The sequence below is a fragment of the Malaclemys terrapin genome, chromosome 4 (genome assembly GCF_027887155.1).
Source record: "Malaclemys terrapin pileata isolate rMalTer1 chromosome 4, rMalTer1.hap1, whole genome shotgun sequence".
NCBI classification, from domain to species: domain Eukaryota; kingdom Metazoa; phylum Chordata; order Testudines; family Emydidae; genus Malaclemys; species Malaclemys terrapin.
The window spans coordinates 41,625,219-41,647,260 of NC_071508.1; the positions used below are offsets into that span (position 1 = coordinate 41,625,219).

General features: G+C 47.3%; 1 protein-coding gene across 1 annotated transcript in view; it reads left to right on the top strand.

Annotated features, from left to right (window-relative positions):
* Nucleotides 1–4,457: 4,457 nt before the first annotated feature.
* Nucleotides 4,458–22,042, top strand: part of PNPLA2 (patatin like phospholipase domain containing 2) — a 54,412-nt gene continuing 36,827 nt past the window's right edge. The window contains exon 1 of the mRNA XM_054025333.1: nucleotides 4,458–5,006. Within this exon, the coding sequence (XP_053881308.1) occupies nucleotides 4,820–5,006 (187 nt within the window). The 5' untranslated portion in view covers nucleotides 4,458–4,819. The remainder of the gene's footprint in view (nucleotides 5,007–22,042) is intronic.

The window sequence follows — 22,042 nt, forward strand, 5'->3', positions numbered from 1 at the left end:
GTGTTAATTTTGGTCTCCCCTCAGTACTTCTCATCGTCACATTGTTGTGCCATTTCAGCTGCGGGCCATAAATACGGCTCTCACGTTCCAGGATCTTTCTGGGCCTGTGTGCTGAGGTAGTGCTGAGATAGTACTTTGTCATGCTGTCTGTGGGACAATCTGATAAAGGCAGCTGATCCAATGCCCACGGGAGTCAATGGCAGTCTTTCTACTGACTTTGTCTGGCTTTGGGTCAGGCCCAAAACATGTTGTCCCAGAGATGACCCACTACTGTATTACCCATCATTCCCTGCCCTCCCACAAAAAAGGAAGAACGTGGACACACTGATCCCCTTGCGTCCTGTACTTTGCAGTCTCTTCCACTGAAGGAGATAATCCTCTCTCGGCCAAGTTTGTTAGCACTGCCTTCCAAGAACTTCCCTGTGCTATCCCTCTGGATCAGCGACCTCCAAGAAGCGGAGTCCCTGGGGAAGGCAGGCTACAGCACTAGAGCACTCAATTGGAGCCTGTGTCTGGATTACTTTACAGCAAATGTGCTATTATAAAGAGCACCACCACCCCTCAGAGGCACAACCGCTGCCTTGTCCATCCAGCTAATTATAGGAAATCGGGAAGAATTGCTGTGTAATTACTCACGGGACATGGTCTCCCTACTGGCAGCACAATGCTGATCCTGCATTCGTTAGTCCACCAACTCCCTCTGTTGGTTTCAAAGTGTGTGTGGGGTGACCAGAATAAGGGTCATAGGACTGGGTCTTATGTGTGTGCTTCTGTCAGTTCCATATATTCTGGCGTTTCCAGCACAGTTTCTGGTTTTTCTGACCGGCGATAGAAGTAGCAGGGAAATGGAAAATCTTTTCGGCAAACGTGAATTTTCCTTGCTCCCCTATTTTTCCTCAAAATCTTCCCACTAGTGCTTTGCTTTGGGCCCTGATCCTGGGAATTTCGGACTCCCACAGCACACATTGACTTCAGTGATGGTTGTGGGCACTTGGCATCAGGCTCATAGTTTCTGTTATAATGGGGCACTAGCTCCACCATAGCTGAGAATAGCTTACGGTTTAACAGCTGACTCTACTACTTTCTCTAAACACCACAGGTTGACTCAGATTGCCTTGACATGTGTTGTGCCTCAATAGAGTTTATTCTAGGGTCCATACTTGGGTCATTGGAACAAGGGGGTCCTGAGACACCCCCCAAAAAATCACATCCACATTTTACAGTTATGTCTTATTCTGCACAATAAGCTCAAACTATTACACTCATCCACCCCAATTTTAGTCCGCTGGTGTCCAGCATCCACTGCCCCTCTGGGAAAGCAATACAGGCATTAGCACCTCTGCTTACAGAGCACTTCTGAGCAGAGATGCAAACTACATGGAAGCTATGGGGAACACTCTCAGCTCTTTGTACCGAAGAACCATGAGTCTGAATTTGTTCCTTTGCGTGCTGTGCACAACTTGCCTTTGCTTGGAGACTGGGGCCACAATGGGGCTCTCCTTGGAAGTGCGACTGGTGTTCATTATTTTGAGGGAGATCAGCCCCCCACAACTGTACCTTCAATTCCATCTACCTGTCTATGAAAGTCCTGCCGTGGGCAGCAGTATGTGGAGTATGAAGCATGGTATGATGTGTGGGGCTGGGCTGATCCGGGAGAGACTAGGTGCCACATAAAAATGACATCAGCAGGCTGGTGCAAGAATCCCAGCCAGGATGAATCAGTTCTCTGCTGGTAGAGCTCTTACTAGATAGCTTTCAGCATGATGGACTAGAATTTTGCAGGCCCCTGGAACGGCTCTGCTGGATGCACACACCACGCACACAGCATTGCAGGAGGGTGGGGGGAAGGAATATGGAGAACAGGCATGCTCAGTGTGTGGGACAGGCACTTAGGATTTGTCTACACTGGGGAAACTAATTCGAATTAAAGTAAGGTATGAACTTAAAGGATACGTCCACACTACCCGCCGGATAGCAATCGATCTATCGGGGATCAATTTATCACGTCTCATCTAGACGCGATAAATTGATCCCTGAACGCGCTCCCCGTCGACTCCGGAACTCCACCAGGGCGAGAGGCGGAAGCAGAGTCGACGGGGGAGCCGCAGCTGTTGATCCCGCGCCGTGAGGACGGGAGGTAAGTCGATCTAAGATACGTCAACTTCAGCTACACTATTCTTGTAGCTGAAGTTGCGTATCGTAAATCGATTCCCCCCTCCTCCCCCCCCGCTAATGTAGATCAGGCCAAAGTGCAAGATCTATTCACAGCTTAGAACTATTTTCAGGCTTCATTCAGTGCATGAAGAGTACTCTTTTAACTGAGAACATCCTTTGAGATGAATGGGGCCATTTCACACCTCTGCTTCCAAACCTGCAGGTAGATGTGCAGATCCCCTTCCCCATACAAGGCCCAGATCTGGGGTAGGAACTCTGGATCACCTCTCTCCTCCATCTTGATGCCACCAGCTCTTATGTGCAATGCCATGGCCCCTCCAATCTTACCAGGGTCAGGGAGGGCCCAGGGAGAGATGGGATTTGGTAGCTGAGTGATGGAGGAGGGTGCCCAGAGGCACAAAAGGAGCTTAGCAGTGTTTGTGAAGCAAATTCAGCATAATTTGATCAAATGTTTCCTGAGATGCACACCCAATATGAGATGCTCCTAATTATCAGAATGCTCTAGAGCCCATGTGTGCAGCTATACTGGCATAATAATAATATATGGAGATATACCTATCTCATAGAACTGGAAGGGACCTTGAAAGGTCATTGAGTCCAGTCCCCTTCCTTCACTAGGCAGGACCAAATACTGTCCCTGACAGTTGTTTCTTTTGCCCCAGATGGCCCCCTCAAGGATTGAACTCATAACCCTGGGTTTAGCAGGCCAATGCTCAAACCACTGAGTACTGATTGCAACAGAATCTGGGATTTGTGGTAAAAATTTGGGGCCAGTGGAAGGGGGATCCCAATCTATGGCCCCCACAAAATGAGGTTTTAATTTTCAAAATGCTCCAACATCCATGTGCATAGGACAGTTATCTTAAATATTGGTACGGGACAATAGGAGCCAGGGTGTACGTTATGGTGCAAATTTGGTCAAAAGGTTCCTCAGATACAGCCCCCACCCCACTAAGGACCTCATTTTAATATATTAAAATTACTCTAAAATCCACAGGCAGGGGAGTGAGGTGGCAGCCTTGAAAACTGGCATTCTGCAACAGGGCATAGGATCATAGGAGATGGGGGAGAGTACCCATTGAGATGAATGGGGTGGTTCATGCCTCCCACAGCTGATGTGTCATTTCCATGGATGAATGGAGAGGTTCAAGCCTCCGCAATCCTCCTGTGCTGCGGAGTGCTGTGCAGAGCCTTTTCCCCCTCTGTTAGTCCCTGAAGTGGAATATGGAGTCTTGGGCTTCCCTCCCCTTTTCTGCCTCCAGCTGGTACCTGTGCTCCTGCAGCTACTACTTTCCCTTCTCCCCATAGCCCCTCCAGCTGATGTAGACATTAGCCACACCAAGGGTATAGATGCTCCTTTTAGAGGGTGATGTGTAAGTTTCCATGCATGGTCATCTCACTGATGATGTGCAGGAAAACGGGGGCTGGGGTAAACAAGGGGAGGCCAGCTACCGAGAGCAAAAGCAACACGACACACACAAAAAATATTTGTTTCTTTGTTCATCAGCAACACACACAACAACCCACTCCACAATATACACACCTCACTGCATTATCCTGTACTTCCACAATACACACACAACTCACCCCACAATACACACCCACTCCAAAACCCTGTATGCCCGCAACACCCCCCCCACTCCAAAACTACTACTCCCACATACACAAACCACCCTAGAATACACACACAACATACCACAGCCCTAACCCATCGCCCACCCTCCAGAACTCTACACACCACAAAAACACATACGCACCAGGCCAAAGCCCTTCATCCCCTTCACACACACCCCATCACACAGGCGTCATCACAATACACACACACACACACTAGGGTGCCTAGCTAGACTTCCTCTGGCCAGTGAGTGGCTCTCTTGTCATCAGTCTGGGCCGAACGCCACCGCAGCCAGCAGCCATAACTACGGAGCGCACCCCAGCGAGCCACATGTGCATTCCAGATGTGCGTTCCACAGCTGCGCGCCCAGCTCCCCTTGTGGGCAGCCCCTTTAGAACGGAGCCGGCAGCTGCTGCTGGCACCGGTGCCGAGCGGGAAGTCCTCTCCCAATGATTTTTTTTCCACTCAGAAGCCTCTTTGCAAGGTCTCACCCGCCGGAAGGGCGGTATAGGCTCACCCCCGCTGCCATTAGCCGGTGCAGGAGTCTCCTCCCTCCGGCCCCTTGCATTTGGCGTGGGATTGGCTGCTCCGGTCCCACAGCTGACAAGCCGGAGCTCCTCCCCTGCCAGGCCCGCACCCGATATAATACTGTCCCCCTCCCCTCTCTGCTGCTCATCAGGTGCAGGCAGCGGTGGGGGGAGCAGGCGAAGGAAGAGGGCAGAGCAGGAAGGGACCGGCACAGGAAGGAAGGCGCAGCGCATCCATTCCCCTTTATCCCGGGCCAGGGCCGGCAAAGCCCAGTAGAATGTGAGCGGGAAGAGCGACGCACGCGGATCGGGGGTGCCACAACTTCATCTGCCCCTAGCTCGCTCTTGCCGGGTTTGGCTTGCCCCTGCTCCGGTCCTCCGCTCGCATTGCCCAGGCGGGGCGTTTGGCCGCTGAGGGCTTGGCGAGCCTCGGCTGCCCTCTGCCCTCCCCCCTCCCCGCCTAATCTCTCTCTTCCCAGAGACGCTGCTAGGCGGGGAGGCGATGTTCCCTCTGGACTCCACCTGGAGTATCTCCTTCGCCGGCTGTGGGTTCTTGGGGGTGTACCACATCGGGGTAGCCAGCTGCCTCCAGGAGCATGCCCCCTTCCTGGTAGCCAACGCTAAGACGATCTACGGAGCCTCCGCCGGAGCCTTGACTGCCACGGCCCTGGTCACTGGAGCCTGCTTGGGTGAGGAGTTCATAGCTTTGGGGTGCGCGGTGGTGGGAAGTCAAATAGCCTGTCCCCGCTGCTAGTGCAGGGCAGATCCGGCCTTATGCCTTCCCAGCCCATGTAAAGCAGGGCCGGTGTGTGTGTGTCAACTTGGGGTTGTGACTCGCGCGTGTGTGTCATAAACGGGTGTGTGTGGTGGCGGAGGACGGGGCATTCATGAGCCTGCCCTAGATCCTAGCTAGGGTGGGCAATGGGATGGAAAAGTTTGAGATCCACTGGACAAGAGAAGGCCGATAAGGGATCCTCTCTGTTCATCACAGGAACAAAAAATACACTCGAATATGCGAACTATTTTGCCCCCAGGCGATTCCTTTTGCTGGCAAATTCTGTGCTGCATATAAGCAGTTTTGTTTTGTTTTTTAATGTAGAAGCTCTTTGAACCGGGGACTGACTGTCTCTTATGGCTCCTCTTCTTGGGGAAATTGAACGGAATAACTGTTGAAGAATAAGCTATTTGGGAACAGCTCACCCTGTGGACACTCTATTCTGGAATAAAAGTGACTCAATTTTAGAAGAGTGCCCACATGGGATCTCTTTTTCTTAAATTATATGTATCCACCTCTAAGGAATTACTTCTCCTCGATTCTCCCTCCAAAATATCCTTTCAAGTTAGTTTGTTTCTTGTTACATAAGACCATTCAGGAGCACAGACTAAAACCGAAGAGGGACATTTGATCTGAAATGGAAAGTGAAAGCACATCCATAAACAACAAGACTAATATGGGTTATGTGGATAGACTTCAGTGAAGCTGGTTTTAGTGATCACTATGGGCCTGATATAGCCTATGAATCCTTATAAAAGGATACCTAATGAGTATGGTGGCTCTGTACTGGATGTCAATTTATAGTATAGTTGATGGAAGGCTTTAATGCAGGGGTGGGCAAACTTTTTGGCCTGAGGGCCACATCTGGGAATAGAAATTGTATGGCTCACAAAATTGAATGCTCACAAAATTGGGGTTGGGGTGAGGGAGGGGGTGAGGGCTCTGGTTGGGGGTGCTTGGGGTGGAGGCAGCATGCAGAGTAGAGCCCCCTGGCTGCCCCTACATGTTGGAGCCAGAGGGGGTCCATGCTGCTGCTTCCAGGAGCTGCGTGGAGCAGCCCCCAACCCTGCTCCCGGGCTGGAGCGCTGTAGTGGGGAAAGCCCCAGACCCTGCTCCCCAGCGGGCGCTCGGGGGCCGGATTAAAACGGCTGGTGGGCTGGATCCAGCCCACGGGCCGTAGTTTGCCCGCCCCTGCTTTAGAGCATGTCTTGCAATGAAACTGTTTTGTACATTCTAATGCAATGATAAAATTTGTTCTAAAAAGGTACTTTTGTTATAACATTATCACGTTAGGTGGGAACTGCTGTGCATTCATTGTACTGGACTAGAATTATGGCTGTGTGATGCAGATTGATCAAAGCAATTAATACAGGAAATTAAGCATGACTTTTTTTTATATATAATATATATAAAAAAATCTGCATCATTGTTGGACCACAGTGGCACAGGCTAAGCGAAGATTCAGCTTTTGATTAAGTTCTGTAACTTCAGTGTAGTTAAAAGAAACATACTCATTGCTCGTTGTCACTCTTTTACCACCGTTTGGGGATGGAAAGTTACAGCAGATGAGTTCTTAATGGCTTTGTACTGGAAGCAGAAAAGTGACTGGAGAAAAAGTGGGGGCAGCATATAATGTGCTTATGAGTTTGATTATCTGTGTCTCCAAGAAACGGGGAAATCTCTTTAAATAGAGAGGCTGAAAATAAGGGGGACAAGGGGGTAATCACCTTTCTAAACCTGCTCTTTTGCAGTATTCAGCCTTCTGCTTAGATGTTTCCTCTGGAACGTAAAAGGAAATGTAGCTTTACAGAATATCTCCTGCACAGGTCACCAAGTTTTGTTTTGTTTGTGTATGCCATGGACAGCAACTAAGTGAGATCATAGGGGGCCTTGTGGTTGTTCATTCCTGAACTGCTTACGAGACCCTATAATACAAAGTGTTCAGTGAGGCTGTCAAGGCTGATTCCCCACTCTGGCTCTTCGAGTGCAGGAGGTGGGGGCCCACAAGGATTTTAAAAATGAATACTTGCCACTCCCGGATTGTATTAAACTCCCAAGGTTACAGCTTCTCTCTGACCTTGGCTTGGTAAATGCTGCCACCACCCAAATGCAAAACCCGTTTTGGAACCCAGGAAGACGCACTTGGGAATTCCTTCCTGTGGGGTACCCTCAAGCCCTTTCACCCACCCCCTTTCAGGGAAGAGCTGAGAAAGAAAACAAAGGAAATTAACTGTTGCTCCCAGCTAATTAAACAACCTGTGCACAAACCTCTTAGGACACCAAAAATCCAATCCTGTTCTTAGAAAATACATCTGGAACTTAGGCTTTTGCTAAATTTTAAGAGCAATTCCAAAAATTAAGCACCCAAAATAGCTTTCTTGGGGGTTCAGCTTAAAGGTTACAAGCAAACCAAAGCATCTGGGGTTAGCACAGAAGAGTCCATTAGCCATAAGAAATAAACAGAAATAACCCTAATTGCGTCTTTTTAAACATTCCTGATCTAATTACACTTTTGGGAGTTCGAAATAAGTAGTTCTAGGTATGATCTGATTTATAATCATACCTGGCTTAAAGCCTCTCATAGGGGAACAGGGAGCAGTTATGCTCTTTCCTGGAGAAAAACAGACACAAAGGGGAAGTTGTGGGGTTTTTTATTTATTTTATTGTTTTTTTCCCCCATTTTTAAAAGTTCTAGCCTTCCCATTGGCTCTTTTGGCCAGGTGCCCACTCAGTTTCCTTTAACTGGGGGACTTTTTTAACTCTTTACAGGTAAAGCAAGCAGAGAACAGCTAACTGGATGGCTGGGTGTCTCCTCCCTCCCCCCTCCCCCCCCCTTCATTTATCATAGATGAAATGTCCAGGAAACTTTAGTCCCTTGGTGGACTGGACTGCCAGACCTGTATAGCTAAGAAATGCCCCCATGTGCAATATGCAGCAATATAATGGATTAAAAAATGTTCAGTGTAACTAAACTGAGGAGTGTGTATATATGTGTGTATGTGTATATAATATATGGCATGTTTTGTGTTTGGCTGCGAAGAAGGGGTTAACAATGGCTCACAAGCATCTGCCTCTTTATACTGTACTATCTCACTCTAAACCTGGGCACAATAATAAGTGGTTATACTCGCCGTTTGTCGTCCTCTCCTCTCCCTTGAGCCCTGGATATGAGGCCTTTTAAAAGGTTCTGTCTATTCTGCGGGACTTGCTGTGGTTTTGGAGTGGGGGTCCTACATGCAATGGATCAGGTCAACTTATGTGGCAAGACCAAACCATGTTTTACCTACTTTGGGGACCTAAAGGCCAGTGGCTCTCAGCCTTTCCAGACTACTGAACCCTTTCAGGAGTCTGATTTGTTTGCATACCCCCAAGTTACACCTCACTTAAACTACTTGCTTACAAAATCAGACCTCAAAATACAAAAGTGTGACAGCATGGTATTGCTGAAAGACTGATTTTTCTCATTTTTACCATAGAATTATAAAATAAATAAATTGGAATATAAATATTGTACTTACATGTCCATGTTTAGAGCATATAAACAAGTCATTGGCTGTGTGAAATTTTAGTTTGTACTGACTTTGTACCCCTGGTTGAGAACCACTGCTATAGACTGTAACTGGTTTTCTCTCAAATGACTACTTCCACAGTGATGACCAGCCTAGATATAATTGCACCCTATGGGATCTTAAACACTTATTTGTTGGGAGTTTGCCAGAATGTACCTTGGGTGGGGAGTATATGGGCCATCCAAACTGCAGTCTGGGACTGTAGCCTTGCTCCTTGTGCCAGTTGCTCTGGTGAAGGGGGTAGGACTTCTTTAATATATCACTTCCCATGGAGGAATCGGTCTAGAGAGAACTGCCACTGACAGGGACTCCCTTGATGCAGCTGCTTCTCTGTCAGCCACAACTTTGTTCCATGGCAGAACAATTAGGCCATGTCTATATGTACAGCGCTGCAGCGGCACAATTGTGCCAATATAGCTCTGACGCTGCAGTGCGTGAGGTGAAGATGCTCTATGCTGATGGGAGAGAGCTCTCCCATGGGCATAACACCTCCTCCCACTTCCACAAGCAGCAGAAGCTATAGCAGCTGGAGAAGCTCTCCTGCCGACATAGCGCTGTGCACACAAGCTCTTAATGTCGGTGTAACTTGTGTCACTCAGGGGAGTGGTTTATAAGTTATGCCGACATAGGCTGTAGGGTAGACATAACCTTAGTTTCTAATCGGAGAATCCCATTGCCACCCTGTTCTGTGGGAGAACTGGTGTAAACAAGAGACCGGGTGCCAGGAACTCCTGAGTACTGCTTCTGGCTCGGACACAGATTCCCTTTGTAGCCTCAAGCAAGTCACTTATCCTGTCTATCTCTATTACTACTGTTTGTATTCCGGTAGCACCTACAGTTATACCAGGTGCTGTCTGCACACAGTCCCTGCCCCCAAAGAATTCACAGTCAGGGACTTCTATAAACTAGGATTAATAATATTTATTTGCCTATATCCTGGGAGGTATTGGGGAATAAGTGCTGAGGAGAGACAAGCCTAAAACCGGATCCTCAGCTGGTGTGAATCAACACAACTCCATTGAAGTCAATGAAGCCAATTTGATTTATGCCTGCAGAGGATTCAGTACCTAGATCCAAACCCTTCTGTGTTCTGTAGGGTGGTTTGAAATCTGATCTGAACTTGGCATCTCCAGTCTATTTCTGTAGCTGTGTGTGGAGCTCTGTAGGTAGCTGGCACCTGTCATTTTCTGTTAATGGAAGGACAGAAGAGTCAACAGAATGCAAGGTGGCTGATTCTGGTTTGCCACTGAAAGTAAAAGTGGCCTTGGTGCCCGGATGAGGCATGTCCAACAGTCCCTGCACCTCATCCCTGTTGTAAACACTTGACTCTGAACTCTAGACTGTAGTTCGGGGGTTAGGCTTGGGGAGTGCGTGGACTGAATCACTAATGGGAGAGGACACAAAGGTTGCAGATTCCTGCACTTGTCAGCAAAACAGCTTGTTCCAGGAAAAGCTATCAGTGGCTGCATGACAAAGGCAGGAAGCCGGGTGGTAGCAGGTGCTGCAGGGGATCGGTTGCTCAGGGTTCTAATGCTAATTGTGGCAACTGTCCTGTGGTGTCCTCTGGTCTTCAAATTAGAACACTAAAGTATCTTTGTTTCTTTTGATAGGCAGGGGGGGCACTTCAGAGAAGCCCTGTTTGTTTGCCTGCAGATATGATTGAGGCTATGATGCATCTGTGCCTTGCCTCTGAATTCAACCGGACCCCATCATGCCATGTTAAATGCTGTCTGGGCAGGGGTGAGGTTCTTTTGTATGTTAGAGCATTTTACCTGATTTCATTTCTGTCTCAAAAGTCCTGATCAAAGTCAGTGGAAAGACTCCTCCTGTCAGCTTCACTGGGCTTTGAGTCAAAGCCCCAAATCCCCTACAGTCAGGCTTCTGTTAGTAGCAACATCTTCCCAGTCCGCACTTGGTCCCTGCAGCATGTAACTATCATGGTCTGCGATTGCCTCCAGCTTGTCATTGGGTTGATTTCCCCATCGTTCCTGACTTTGGAGCAATTTATTTGTATTCTGGTTGAGCACCAGTCAAGATCAGGGCCTCATTGTGGTGGGTGCTGTACAAACATGGAACAGAGTCCCTGACCAAAGAACTGTTACTTTAAACAGGGGCAAGATGCTACAGTGAGTGAGGAACATGAGGCAAAGACAAGGGTAATAGTGGAAGGAACATAGTTGTGTATATTAGCTCTGTTTGGGCTCTTACTTAGAAATAATGTAGGTGAACAAGAGATATTAATAAATCATGAATGGACCCTCACCTAGCTATTGTTAGGCAGTTTACCCTCTGTGGGTATCACAGTGGATTGAGGATTTTGGATTCTTCCCAGAGAGTAGCTGCAATAGTAGCATATGGTCTACATTTGAAGTACATAAGGCAGTGTCCTACACTGGTACAATGTCTGTGCACTTGGTGTGGAGCACATTCTACATTAGAATCCTCTTAAAGTGAACTTGAATATAGATAAATACTTGTAGAGTCCCAAACAATTTCAAAGCATTGCAATAAGCAAATAGCTGTAGGTAGAATGAACCACTTTTAAAATGTAGCCATGTCTGGGTCAGAGAGGAGAAAGCTGTTTTTAAACAGTGGGGAAGTGAGATGGGGCAAACTTGGATATGAACTCTAGGGCAGAACTCTGTTCTTAGTGCTGTGGACTCATTGAACTGGGGACCTTTTCTACTCTGCAGTAAAATCTCTCCTGACTCCCTTTGAGTGATCTATTACCATCTCCAATATTCCCATAGCATAGTTGATAGATCTGCTTTAGAGGGATGACTGCCGATATCCACTCTTCTGGAATTTGAACCTGTGGTTCTAGAGAACCATGGCATTTTAAACCTGATGCTTAGACCAGCAGATCATCCCTTCTGGCTTATGTAACCTATAATGTCCATGGACCTGTAACCATCTCTGGTATTCCTGTAACATGCAACTGCTCTCTCCTGTAGAGTAGCATAAATAAATGCAGATTGGCTCTGCTAAATCAGCCACTTTTTCAAGGAGGAGGTGGATTTATTGTATACACCTGGCTACCATGAAAACACGTTATCAGTGGGAGCCTCAATGATTCACCTGAAGCATAAATCAGCTGTGACACTATCAGCAAATGCCATAAAGCATGTAAGGACATCACCAGTAATGAGAATCCTGCACACACGGCTGTGAGCCAACATAGAGGAGGCCACAGATTTATGAGCAGGATAATATTGTTTGCTCATGACATTCTTTAAGAGGTTGTCCTTAAGTTAGAGGCTATACGAAGGTTTTATTGGTGTCATAGTTAAGACCTTTTGTCCCAGCCTTGATCTGGGACTAGGCAATGGCTATTTGATGTTCAGGTATATGCTCTCAGGTGATAACATAACAAGCTGTCATGTGACCACAAGAAAGAACACTGCTCAACACCAGAGACCTTTGTGGGGGCAGCACATTTTTCTTCTTTCTGCTGAGGTTCACTGAGGTCAATGAACAATAATAACCCCTTCCTAAAAAGGACACCTAGGGAGTTTGTTCATAGAGTGTACACACAATGGCTTATCAACAGACAGCAGAGGTTACTGTGTATGGAAAATGTTGGACCAAATCCTCCATTAATATAAATAGGCAGAGCTGCTCTGAAATCAGAGTGACCCCATCTTATATTAGCTGTCTGGCTGGTGAAGTGTAGATTGGGAGGCAATAGTCTGACTTTCTGTGCAATCATGGAAAGAGGGAGGGACATGGGACAGCCTGAAGCTGTTTCCGCATGAAAAGGAGATTTCCCCCCCCCCCCCCCATCCCAGATATAAATTGCGTAGTTGTGGCGTGTGGATGGCTTCTTGAGATACTGGGAAGAACTTGTGTGGAAATCTGCAATTGTGCCTGGTGCCTCACAAACACACTTAAGAAAGGGGCCCCTCAAACTTTAATTAGCTGCTATGGCCTTGTTTGGAAGAACTGCCTCCTTGCATTTACATGAAAATACTCCATTGGTTGTGTGTGGTGTAGTGGTTTCTTCCCCCCGCGCAATCAGTAGAAGATACTCCAGAATCAGTAGAGGTGAAGCCCTGAGTCTTAAATTAAGATGGTATGATGCATCCACACAAGCACCATCTGCATGCCGTCAAATCTGTCAGTTGACAAATGTCCTTGGCTTGCAAACTGACAGTTCCCCTCCCACCCTGGTTCCATAGGTCCCTGCAGTTGTTGCACCCTCACTAGTCTCCCCAGCTGGAAAAAGATGACAGCAATAATGATTGATCATGATTACTTGCTCACCTCTAGAGAAATCCTTTTAAGATCCTGTGAGGCCTGCTTATAATATGGAAAGTCTTTTCTTGTGTGTGTTTGCCATCAGCCACTGCTAATGCATCTCAGGTTAGCATTTTAGCTGAAGAGAAATGGTAATTCTATTTCATTAACCTTTCAAAGGATTATGTCAAGACTGGGCTCGTCAAGACTGAATCAGTCCTTTTTTCCCCCAAAAATCTCTTCTGAGTCTGAAAACTTAAGGCTTGTGAGCTGTATGTGTCTGTCTGTTTGTCCAGTAGCCAGTTGGACCACTTCCTCTAAATTGGGTGACTCAACCACATTAACTTCCAAAGCACTGGGTTTGCAGATGATTGTGGTTGGGCTCTTGCCTCACACTCCTTCTCCACTCAGCCCAGACTATCTGGGCCCAACTCTCTTGATGCCTTGCGTCTTCTGTCGTTTCCACACGTGCAAAGTGGGTGTAATATACCTGACCAGCATGAGTAAGTGAAGCCTTCTGATGTAGTTGCATATTGTACAAGCCCCATACCGCAGTAAGGGACCATGCAGGTGGCAAAGCAGTGGAGAATCGGGCCCTCTCTTCACATGAGCTGGCAGGGTTTGGAAACCGACAAGAATCCTGCTGTCAAAGAGCACTATCTTCGGGAGTTTCAGCACCCTCTCAGCTCACAAGAATGGAGCAAAGACAGTGGGTGGCATTTACAGCAATGCCCCAGGCAAAATACAGCTGATGCCTTAATGCTGAGCCTGCTGGCATCCTCTCACACTGGTGGCTTTTCTTCATAGCCTCTAAACTTGCCCACTTCTGTTACCCAATTCAACCCTTTGGCTCCCTCACTCCTTCAGTTTCTAAGTGTGCCTGGTGGCACAGAAGGGAGGGGAGCTGGACTGTAGCCTAGCCTAGGATCTCCCAGAATCCTGGAGATTTAGGAGTAGTCACTCTGTAGCACTCTTGTCAGGCTGTCTGGCTTGTCAAGCAGTAACAAGTACATTAAAGGGGTTGGCTGATAGTTTCCCCTTCCTCATCTTTTTTGCTAACCACTGTGGCTTTCGAGGGTAAGCTTGAGCCTGTTGGAAGAGGCCACAAAGTGATTAGAATGTCCTGTGACCTTTCTAAGATGACTCCTGGGAGGGAGGCATTAATCCACTCAATTAGAGCTTACCTGTGATGCTGAGGCCTGGCCTGCCAAGACACCTCTTAATAAAATGCACCTGAAGATTCTGACTCAGATTTCCTGGGCAGAAGAACAAAGAGGTCTGTCTGATCATGTTCAGGACTGGTTGTGGGCACAGCCAACAACTTGTGACATCTGTTCACAGTACTGCGCAGGCCACATGGAACCTGTTTCTGTGGAAAGTGTTTAGGCATTTTAGTTGGAGATCAAAGAGACATTGATGTGATCCCAGCAGGGATTAATTAGGGCAGGTAACTTGCCTGGTCTAATCAGTGCCTGGGAGGGCTGAGGTGTGGAAGTCTGCCATTACATTTCAGGTGCAGCCTTCGGGGGCTTTGTAACTACCTGTGATCAGACTGCGGGGGGGGAGAGTCCTTTAGCACTTCCTGGATCCCAATAGGATCAGACTGCAGGAGCTTCAGGCTCTTAAAGGAATGATCCCCAAACTATGAATGGAAGTGTAGGGATTTCACTGCAGACTGGTGTATTGGGGGCTAATCTGAGGAGCTCTATAATTAGCGCATTGCATCCTGCTGGCCACTTCCCATAGCCTACAGCTACATTACTCATCCTCATGACGCAGAGGATCATTACAGGAGGATGATTCCTCTCTGCCTCCCCACAACATGGCTAAGGGATTCGGATACAGATCTCTCTCCAAGTCATGGTTTTCTCCTCTTAAGTCTTGGACCTTATCCATGCTGGGAGGTTTGCCTTGATTCCAGCCATGGCCAACCAATTCAGTGGAGCAAACACCCACTGTTACTGTGGAGCATATCTGCTGTGATGGAACCAGGATGAGCTGCACCAGTACAAATAGTGGCTCTTCACTGCCTATGCTGGTGCAGGTGTAGCTGTCGTGATGGCTGCAGTCTAGCAAGTGCCCAGTGTATGAAGCCCTGGTGAATGTGTTTTGAGCAGCCATTTTCCAGAGCCTGGGTTGAGTGAGAAACCTTGATTATCCTTCCTTGCTGTGAAGGGGAAATGGGTTCACACCACAAAGTCCCTTGGAGTTTTTGAAGACCCCTCTTTGGAGGTAGGATTTGAAGGCTGCAGCACCATTTGGAGCTTTAGCCTGGTGCAATGTCTTGAGGACTTTTTCCATTGCCAAATATGGTTGAGGAGTGGGCAGAAATTGATGAAAAATTGTAATGATTGGGTGAGCCCTTCAACAATCCCCAAAGCAAGGCCAACATGACATGCCCCAATTCATCTCTTAGTGGGGTCCCTGGATACAGCTTATCTAGGGCTTGGCTACACAGGAAGATTATGCTGGCATATGGTAGGGTGTGAATTTTAAACCACAATAGTTAAACTAGTTTAACTCCCTGTGCTGACACCCTTATTCTGAAATAAAAGTGCGTGGAAGAGCTACCAGTATAGTTCTACTCTCCCATGTTGACCAGCCCTAAGTCTCCTAAAATACATGCATGTACAGAGAAGCCAATTTCAGGCACATTCTTAGCTCTGTGAGGGTTCTGCTCTGCCTGGCAGATCTCACTAGACTCTCTGCTGTCTCATGACTCCTCCGGTTTCTATCCTGTTTAACAGCCTTGTAGGAGGAGCAGAGGGTTTGCTCTTAAACGGGGCTGCATGCTATGCTTTGTGACCAGTACGCTCAGATCTCAGTTGGTTAGAAACATCAGTCATAATTTTTTTTGTGCCCAAGAATCAGCGACTTGTGGGCCATGGTTATAATCTTACCTTCATCTTTGGGTATTGCAGTATCAGGATCCCAAGAGAATCTGCTAACCTTTCAGCCCTTCCTCCCCCCACCTCCATAAGTAAATTCCATATGGAAAGGGATTCCTCACAAAGCTAAATGTGTCCCTGGTCTCCTCCAAGGGTGACTCAGAGCAAAATTTCTCATTATGACTTAATTGCTGTCAGTTTGCCCCAAATGACCTAATGCTGCTGGAGAAAAGTTGGCTGGTGTAAGGTTATTCTTAATGTATATCCACATGATGGAAGGGCAAAGAGGACATAGCAATTGGGGCCATAACGGGCACAGAGGCAGGTGCTTTGCATAACATAAATTGGCTGGCCTATAGTGCCAACTGGAAAAGCTGATCTCTTGTGTTAGGCTCCAAGCACATTCTGTGCACACTGCTCCTTAAGGGCCGTGTGTGTGTGTGTGTGTGCGCACACACTAATTTTCTATGCTCTTTGCTGTCTTTTATCCCAAAGATAAATGATGCAGATCGTGTATTCTTAGTGTGTATGAAAACTGTAACCCCCCTAGTCTCCTTCAAACATGTCGTTATCTGAAGAATACTGTCTTCGGTGTGGTGGTCCTGGTGCACTGTTAATTAATGAGAATTGGTGCAAGCTCTTGAAGTCTATTCTTCTTCTTGTGGTAGGGGCTGATCTTGGTTGGGAGGCTCTAGCAAAAGGAGACCTCTGTACATGCACATATTAAGAGATGAGTCCCTGTGCTAAAGAAATTACAGCCTGAAGAAACAATTCAGACATAAGAAGTATTAGCCCCTTTTTATTGAGGCATAGCGAGATTAATGACTCTCCTGAGCTCACAAGAGGAGCCTGTAGCAGAGCTAGAAATCGAACACAAGTCTTCTCAGGCCTAGTTCAGTGCTTTAGGCACAAGTCCATCCTTCCTATCTGGGGAATGGGAATCTTCTCTCTACATTCAATAGGATTTGGATTAGGCCGCTAGTCCCTGGGGTAGATATATTTTAAACCATGACCACGTGGGCCTGCGTGGGATAGGAGGAAGAATACCAAGCAAGTTACTTTCCTTGCCAATCGGACACAGCCAGCATGACTCCTGTGTTCATGCTCATCCCCCATGGGCTAGTTGTTGTTAACTCCCCAGACCCAGTCAGTACAGGCCCAGATCTCAACAGAAGCAGTCTGGCTTTCTCCAGTCTGAGTGAGTGACAGGAAAAACCGAGGTGATAAGGGCTGATTCTCATCAGCTGACTAGTGCAGAAATGACCTTTGTCCTTGCTGCTTTCCAAGGCAGATTGCCTGCAGAACTTTGCAGGGGTAGAGGTGGGGATGTGCTGTGTATGGTAGTTCTGCTTCCCCTGGGGTTCTAAGGCTGCATCAAATCTGTCCAGTACTCAGTGAATTTTTCTGTGCTACCTTCTACCCCTGAAAATGGGCACAGACTGACTGCTGCTGCTTTGCCTCTCTCCTGCCTTGAAATGGAAGTACAGAGTTCTTGCAGAAAGGCTGTCTGCTTTCTCGAACAGCCGCACCAATGCTACAGGGCAGACACCCAGCTATGTAAATCCATGCAGCTCAGCTGACTTACACCAGTTGAGGAGCTGGGCTCCGCTTTTTTGTGTGTGTTAGGCTCTTTCTCCCAAAGCAAGGCTCCTCTGTGTCATAACCCTATTGCATCTATACCTTGGGGCGAGAGCATGCAACCTTTCAGAAGTGGTGTGCCAAGTCTTCCTTTATTCACTCTGATTTAAGGTTTTGTGTGCCAGTCATACATTTTTAGGTCTTTCTAGAAGTCTATAATATATAACTAAACTATTTTTGTATGTAAAGTAAATAAGGTTTTTAAAATGTTTAAGAAGCTTCATTTAAAATTTAAATTTAAAATGCAGAGCCCCCCGGACTGGTGGCCAGGACCCAGGCAATGTGAGTGCCACTGAAAATCAGCTTGCGTGCCACCTTTGGCACATGTGCTATAGGTTGCCTACCCCGATGTAGCAGATCTCTCCTGTAGTGGAGGTGCACCAGTGTGACACAATTGTACCAGGACACCAGTTTTCACTGTGCTGATATTGGCTTGTCCTGCAGACCTGTCAGCTGACCACCTGATTCTTCACTGCCTCCAACCTTGGGTAATCACTTAACCCCATGTGAAGTGGTGTCACCCACTAGTGAGTTTGAGTGGTAGCATTTTACTTGCATCTGACACTCATTGGACTAGTTTCTCTTTTCATTCAATGTTACACTGGTGGTGCAACACCATTGGTTTTAGTGGAGTCGCTCCAGATTTGTACTGCAAGAGGAGAATATAGCCCCGCTTTGCCCTGTGTGTGGTCATCTATGTCTGTGCAAGGCAGTAGAGAATCAGGCCATTTAACTCTCCTGGAGTTTGTGTGTGTGTGTGTGTGTGTTTGTCTCCTGTCTTCCCGCTTCTGGCATTTGCAGCATGTATGCTGTATGAGGGACAGCGAAAAAATGAGCATTGCAGTGCACTCAGCGTGCAGCTCCTGATGGATCACATATCCTATAGATGCCACATGGCAGAAAGTTCTGATCTCTCCTTAAGCCAGGAGCAGGGGTCAGAACAGAATCTTCCCTTGTGCTTAGTGGGTTTCATTCTGTTCCCGCATCAGAGCAGTTCCACTGAATTCTGAAGGGTTGCCTTGAGAGAGAGGGCTGAAGTTAGCTCTTCAGTATGCCTGGATAGAGAGGGTCAGTCTTATTTAAAACCTCCCCTTTTTGTGCTTTGTTTTACCCTGCCAGCATCTCTCTAATGCTGCATTGCTGATCACCATATTAACTTACATAAGGGAATTATCTTATGATGAAAGAAAAGATGATCCAGGCTGGTGTAACTGCTTTAATCCCAGTAGCAACAAAGCAGAATGATCCTGGCTACCAGTCTGAGCTAAGCTCTTCTTTGCCCCCCTGCTCCGTAGCAGCTCCCTTTTATACGTGGCTTGGCATAGGCAAGTATTTCAGTGCCTGATACAAAGGCAGTCTTGAGTCAGACTGCTGTCCACATGGCTTACTATTGCTGTGCAATGCCTTGGACTCTAACATAAAGGTTTAGATGTAAAGGTTTAAACGTAACCAAGAATAGCAGTTTGTACAGTTCACCCACCTGCTCCCACTAGCTCTCCCAGGTCTGTTTAGCTGAAAAAACACAAGTGAATTCCTGTTGGCCCTTAATGGCCAATCTCTACCGCCTTGCACTGTGGCAGAGTTGCCTGCTGAGTTCTGTCTATGCAAGGCAAACAGCTATGCTTACATATGGACTACTGTGTTGTGTATGCAGGGTGGGAGGTGGCAACATGTGGGATGATTGACTTGTGAGAGCTGAGGCAAAACCCAAGGTGGCTTAAATCTGTTTTTTATCCTCGCTCTTTGGTGGGGCAGGGAGAGGAGACAGACCTATTTCTAGTTGAGGTTTATCTCCTAATAGGAAACTGGACTGCAGCTGATGGCCATTCCTCCTGGTCTCCTAAAGGCTCCTTCTGGGTTTGGTCCTTTTTTATGAATAAATTGTGGCCAGTGGCTCTTTACTCAGACTGAAACAATTTAAAATAACCTGTACATAATACCTATTTATTAGGGAAGAAGGCTGGCCTTGTAGCTGAAGCACTGCCCTGGGACCCAGGGGATGGAAGTCCAGTTGTCAGCTCTGCCATACCCTGTGTCTTTAGGCAGGTCACATGAAGCCAGACCTCCTAGTACTTGGCACCTATAGTCTGGGCCAGACGTTCCAGAAGGGCTCGGCCTCCAACGTGCTGAGTCCTTTTGAATATCTGGCCTTGATTGCAGGGGCTGAGCTCCATGAAAATGTGTTCCTTCATCTCATGGCTTTAGCCACTCACCTGCAAAATGGGGGTGTCGAAGGGTAACCGGCCCCTTTGAGAGAATAGGTTCAAGTCACCTGTGACTAGATTGATGGGGTCTGATACAGGGCACCTGGCCTCTGTAATGACCCAGGCAACAGGAAAGAGCGGCAGAGAGCTAGTGAGAGTTGAGTGAGAGCCATAGTCAGGAGCTGCTGTGGGGAGGGAAAACTAGTGTAAAGAGAGAACTGGTGCACTATTGGGAGAGAATGCTATGGATAGGAGTCATTGGAGAGAGCTGGCCAGAGCAGGGAATCCCTGGTGAGGAGAAGGCTTGTGCCCCTCAGTAAGGGGGAAGAACCAGCTCAGCCAGTGCAGGCTGAGCCCAGGAACAAGAGGATTCAGGAAGGGGTTCCCATGAGTAGGGGTAGGACTCGTCAGCGACGGGGCCTCAGGAGCAGAACACTGTAGAGAGCCCTCTTGCAGAAGGTCTAAGGTTCAGGCTGTGGGAGAGGAGTTGGAGCAGCCTGGAGAACTTTCAAGGGTGTAGAGGCCCTGGAAAAGGGGCAGAGGAATTGAAGTGGGACTGTTTGACTCTCTGGTGGGTGGCCTGAAGACAGTATCTAGAGTGCAGCTGGATAACTGCTACATTTTAATCTTGTTAAGAATCATCATAATCTGAAGGAGCTGCTGATGATTTTTTTTAGTATAAATGCAACTATGCCCAGAAGCAGGGCTAGAATTGGGTTGGTAATGTTCCTGTCCTCGGCCAAGGAGGTGATAGTCAGTTTGACTGGTGGCAGAGAAGATGGGGAAACTCAGTCAGCCCCAGGGACTGTAGGAGAAATTGAGGCAGGATTTGTCTGTCTCCCCACAGGAGGGCACCCTGGTGGGGACAAGTCTGTCATAGAGGGGAACTGTAACAGATCCCTTGTCCTGCTCCCACTGGAAACTAGAGGGAAATGAGCCTAAAAATTCAAGGAAAAAAGCAGGCTATTATTTATGGCCTATGGCCAGGCTTTCTAGGAACCCTCCTTCGCAGAAGTGTTTGTACAGTGCTGTATCTGAGTTCTGCACAGGCCCTCTGACGAATACATCATTTACCATAGGAGTAGCTGCCTGTGCAACAAGGCTGACCTATAGGTTGACCTTGGGGCGTGTGTGTGTGTGTGTGTGTATTTCCTATGTCTACAGTTTAGAAAAATTTCCTTTCCCACATGCTCATCTGGAACAGTCAGCCAATCACCGTCTCATTAACAGGTGCCAAAGCAATGGGGTGGGGGGAGGGACTGAATCTATTTAAAAAAAAAAAAAAGTCCCAAAGGAACACTTTGTACTAGTATGACACTCCTTAACATGCTTGGGTTTCATATAAGTGATAATACCGAATGCCTGCCTTCATGCTATTTCTAACTCCTCTTACAGGACTCTGGAAATATTATTTTAAATAGTTTATGATCTAAGGATTTATACAATTTCCAGACAGCAAACAAAATTGAAAAGATGTAGAACACTAATGCCTGTGAGAAATCTGACACCCACCCCTCTGCCCAAACAAGATACAGTACATGGTTCTGGGATGCAGGAAGCAGTTGCTGCAGAAAAGCCATGTATATTACTTGGTATCATACAATCCCTGCTCTAGAGATGGGGAAACTGAGGGAGACACAGTAAGGGATACACTGTTTTCAGGTGATCTGCTGCCTGGTCTTCACCTGCAGGTGGGCCAAAAATACACACATGGGTGCTGTGAGCAATACCCCACCCCCATATGTACAATACACTGCAGATGCAAACCCCTGATAATTCCACTACTCTGTGTATGCAGTTGTTAGTATAGACACAGGTGTCTGTGCTTGTGAAATGCAGGTGTAAGTGTGTGCACATGCCTCGGGGAGGTTAAGGCCTGACAATCTGGCCCTAAGTGACATGTCCAAGGTCATGCAAGTATCTGTGGCAGAACCAGGATTGGAACCCAGTTTGCCTGCCTGCCACGATACCCACTGTTCTTTCCCCAGTGAATAGCCTGATGTAGGTTCTGTGATGTTCCTTCAGCATGGAAGTCACATGTGAAGCATGGCAAGAAAAAAATGAAATGTCCAAGTCTTGTCTGCACTATTTCTGCTCCAGAGTCTAAGAACCCATGACTTACAGTGATCACTTGTTGGCTTTTCACGGAGTTAATTTTCTGTTCATATTGGTGGTAGGTGAAGGAATCGCTTACCTCTTCTCTTCTTAACATGGTGCCACTTTTTCCAGCACTTTTTTTGCTCAAAAGCTTTGACATGCTCCCTTTCCCTTCTGGATTCCCTAGGTTTAACAGCCAATAAACATTGTAAAAAGTCCAAGCAAACCCACTACTTCTCACCCTAAGGCACCCAGGAGAAAGTGGCAGCAGAGAGAGCCTGCAAGAAACAGCTAATGAAGGGGACTGCACCCTCCCAG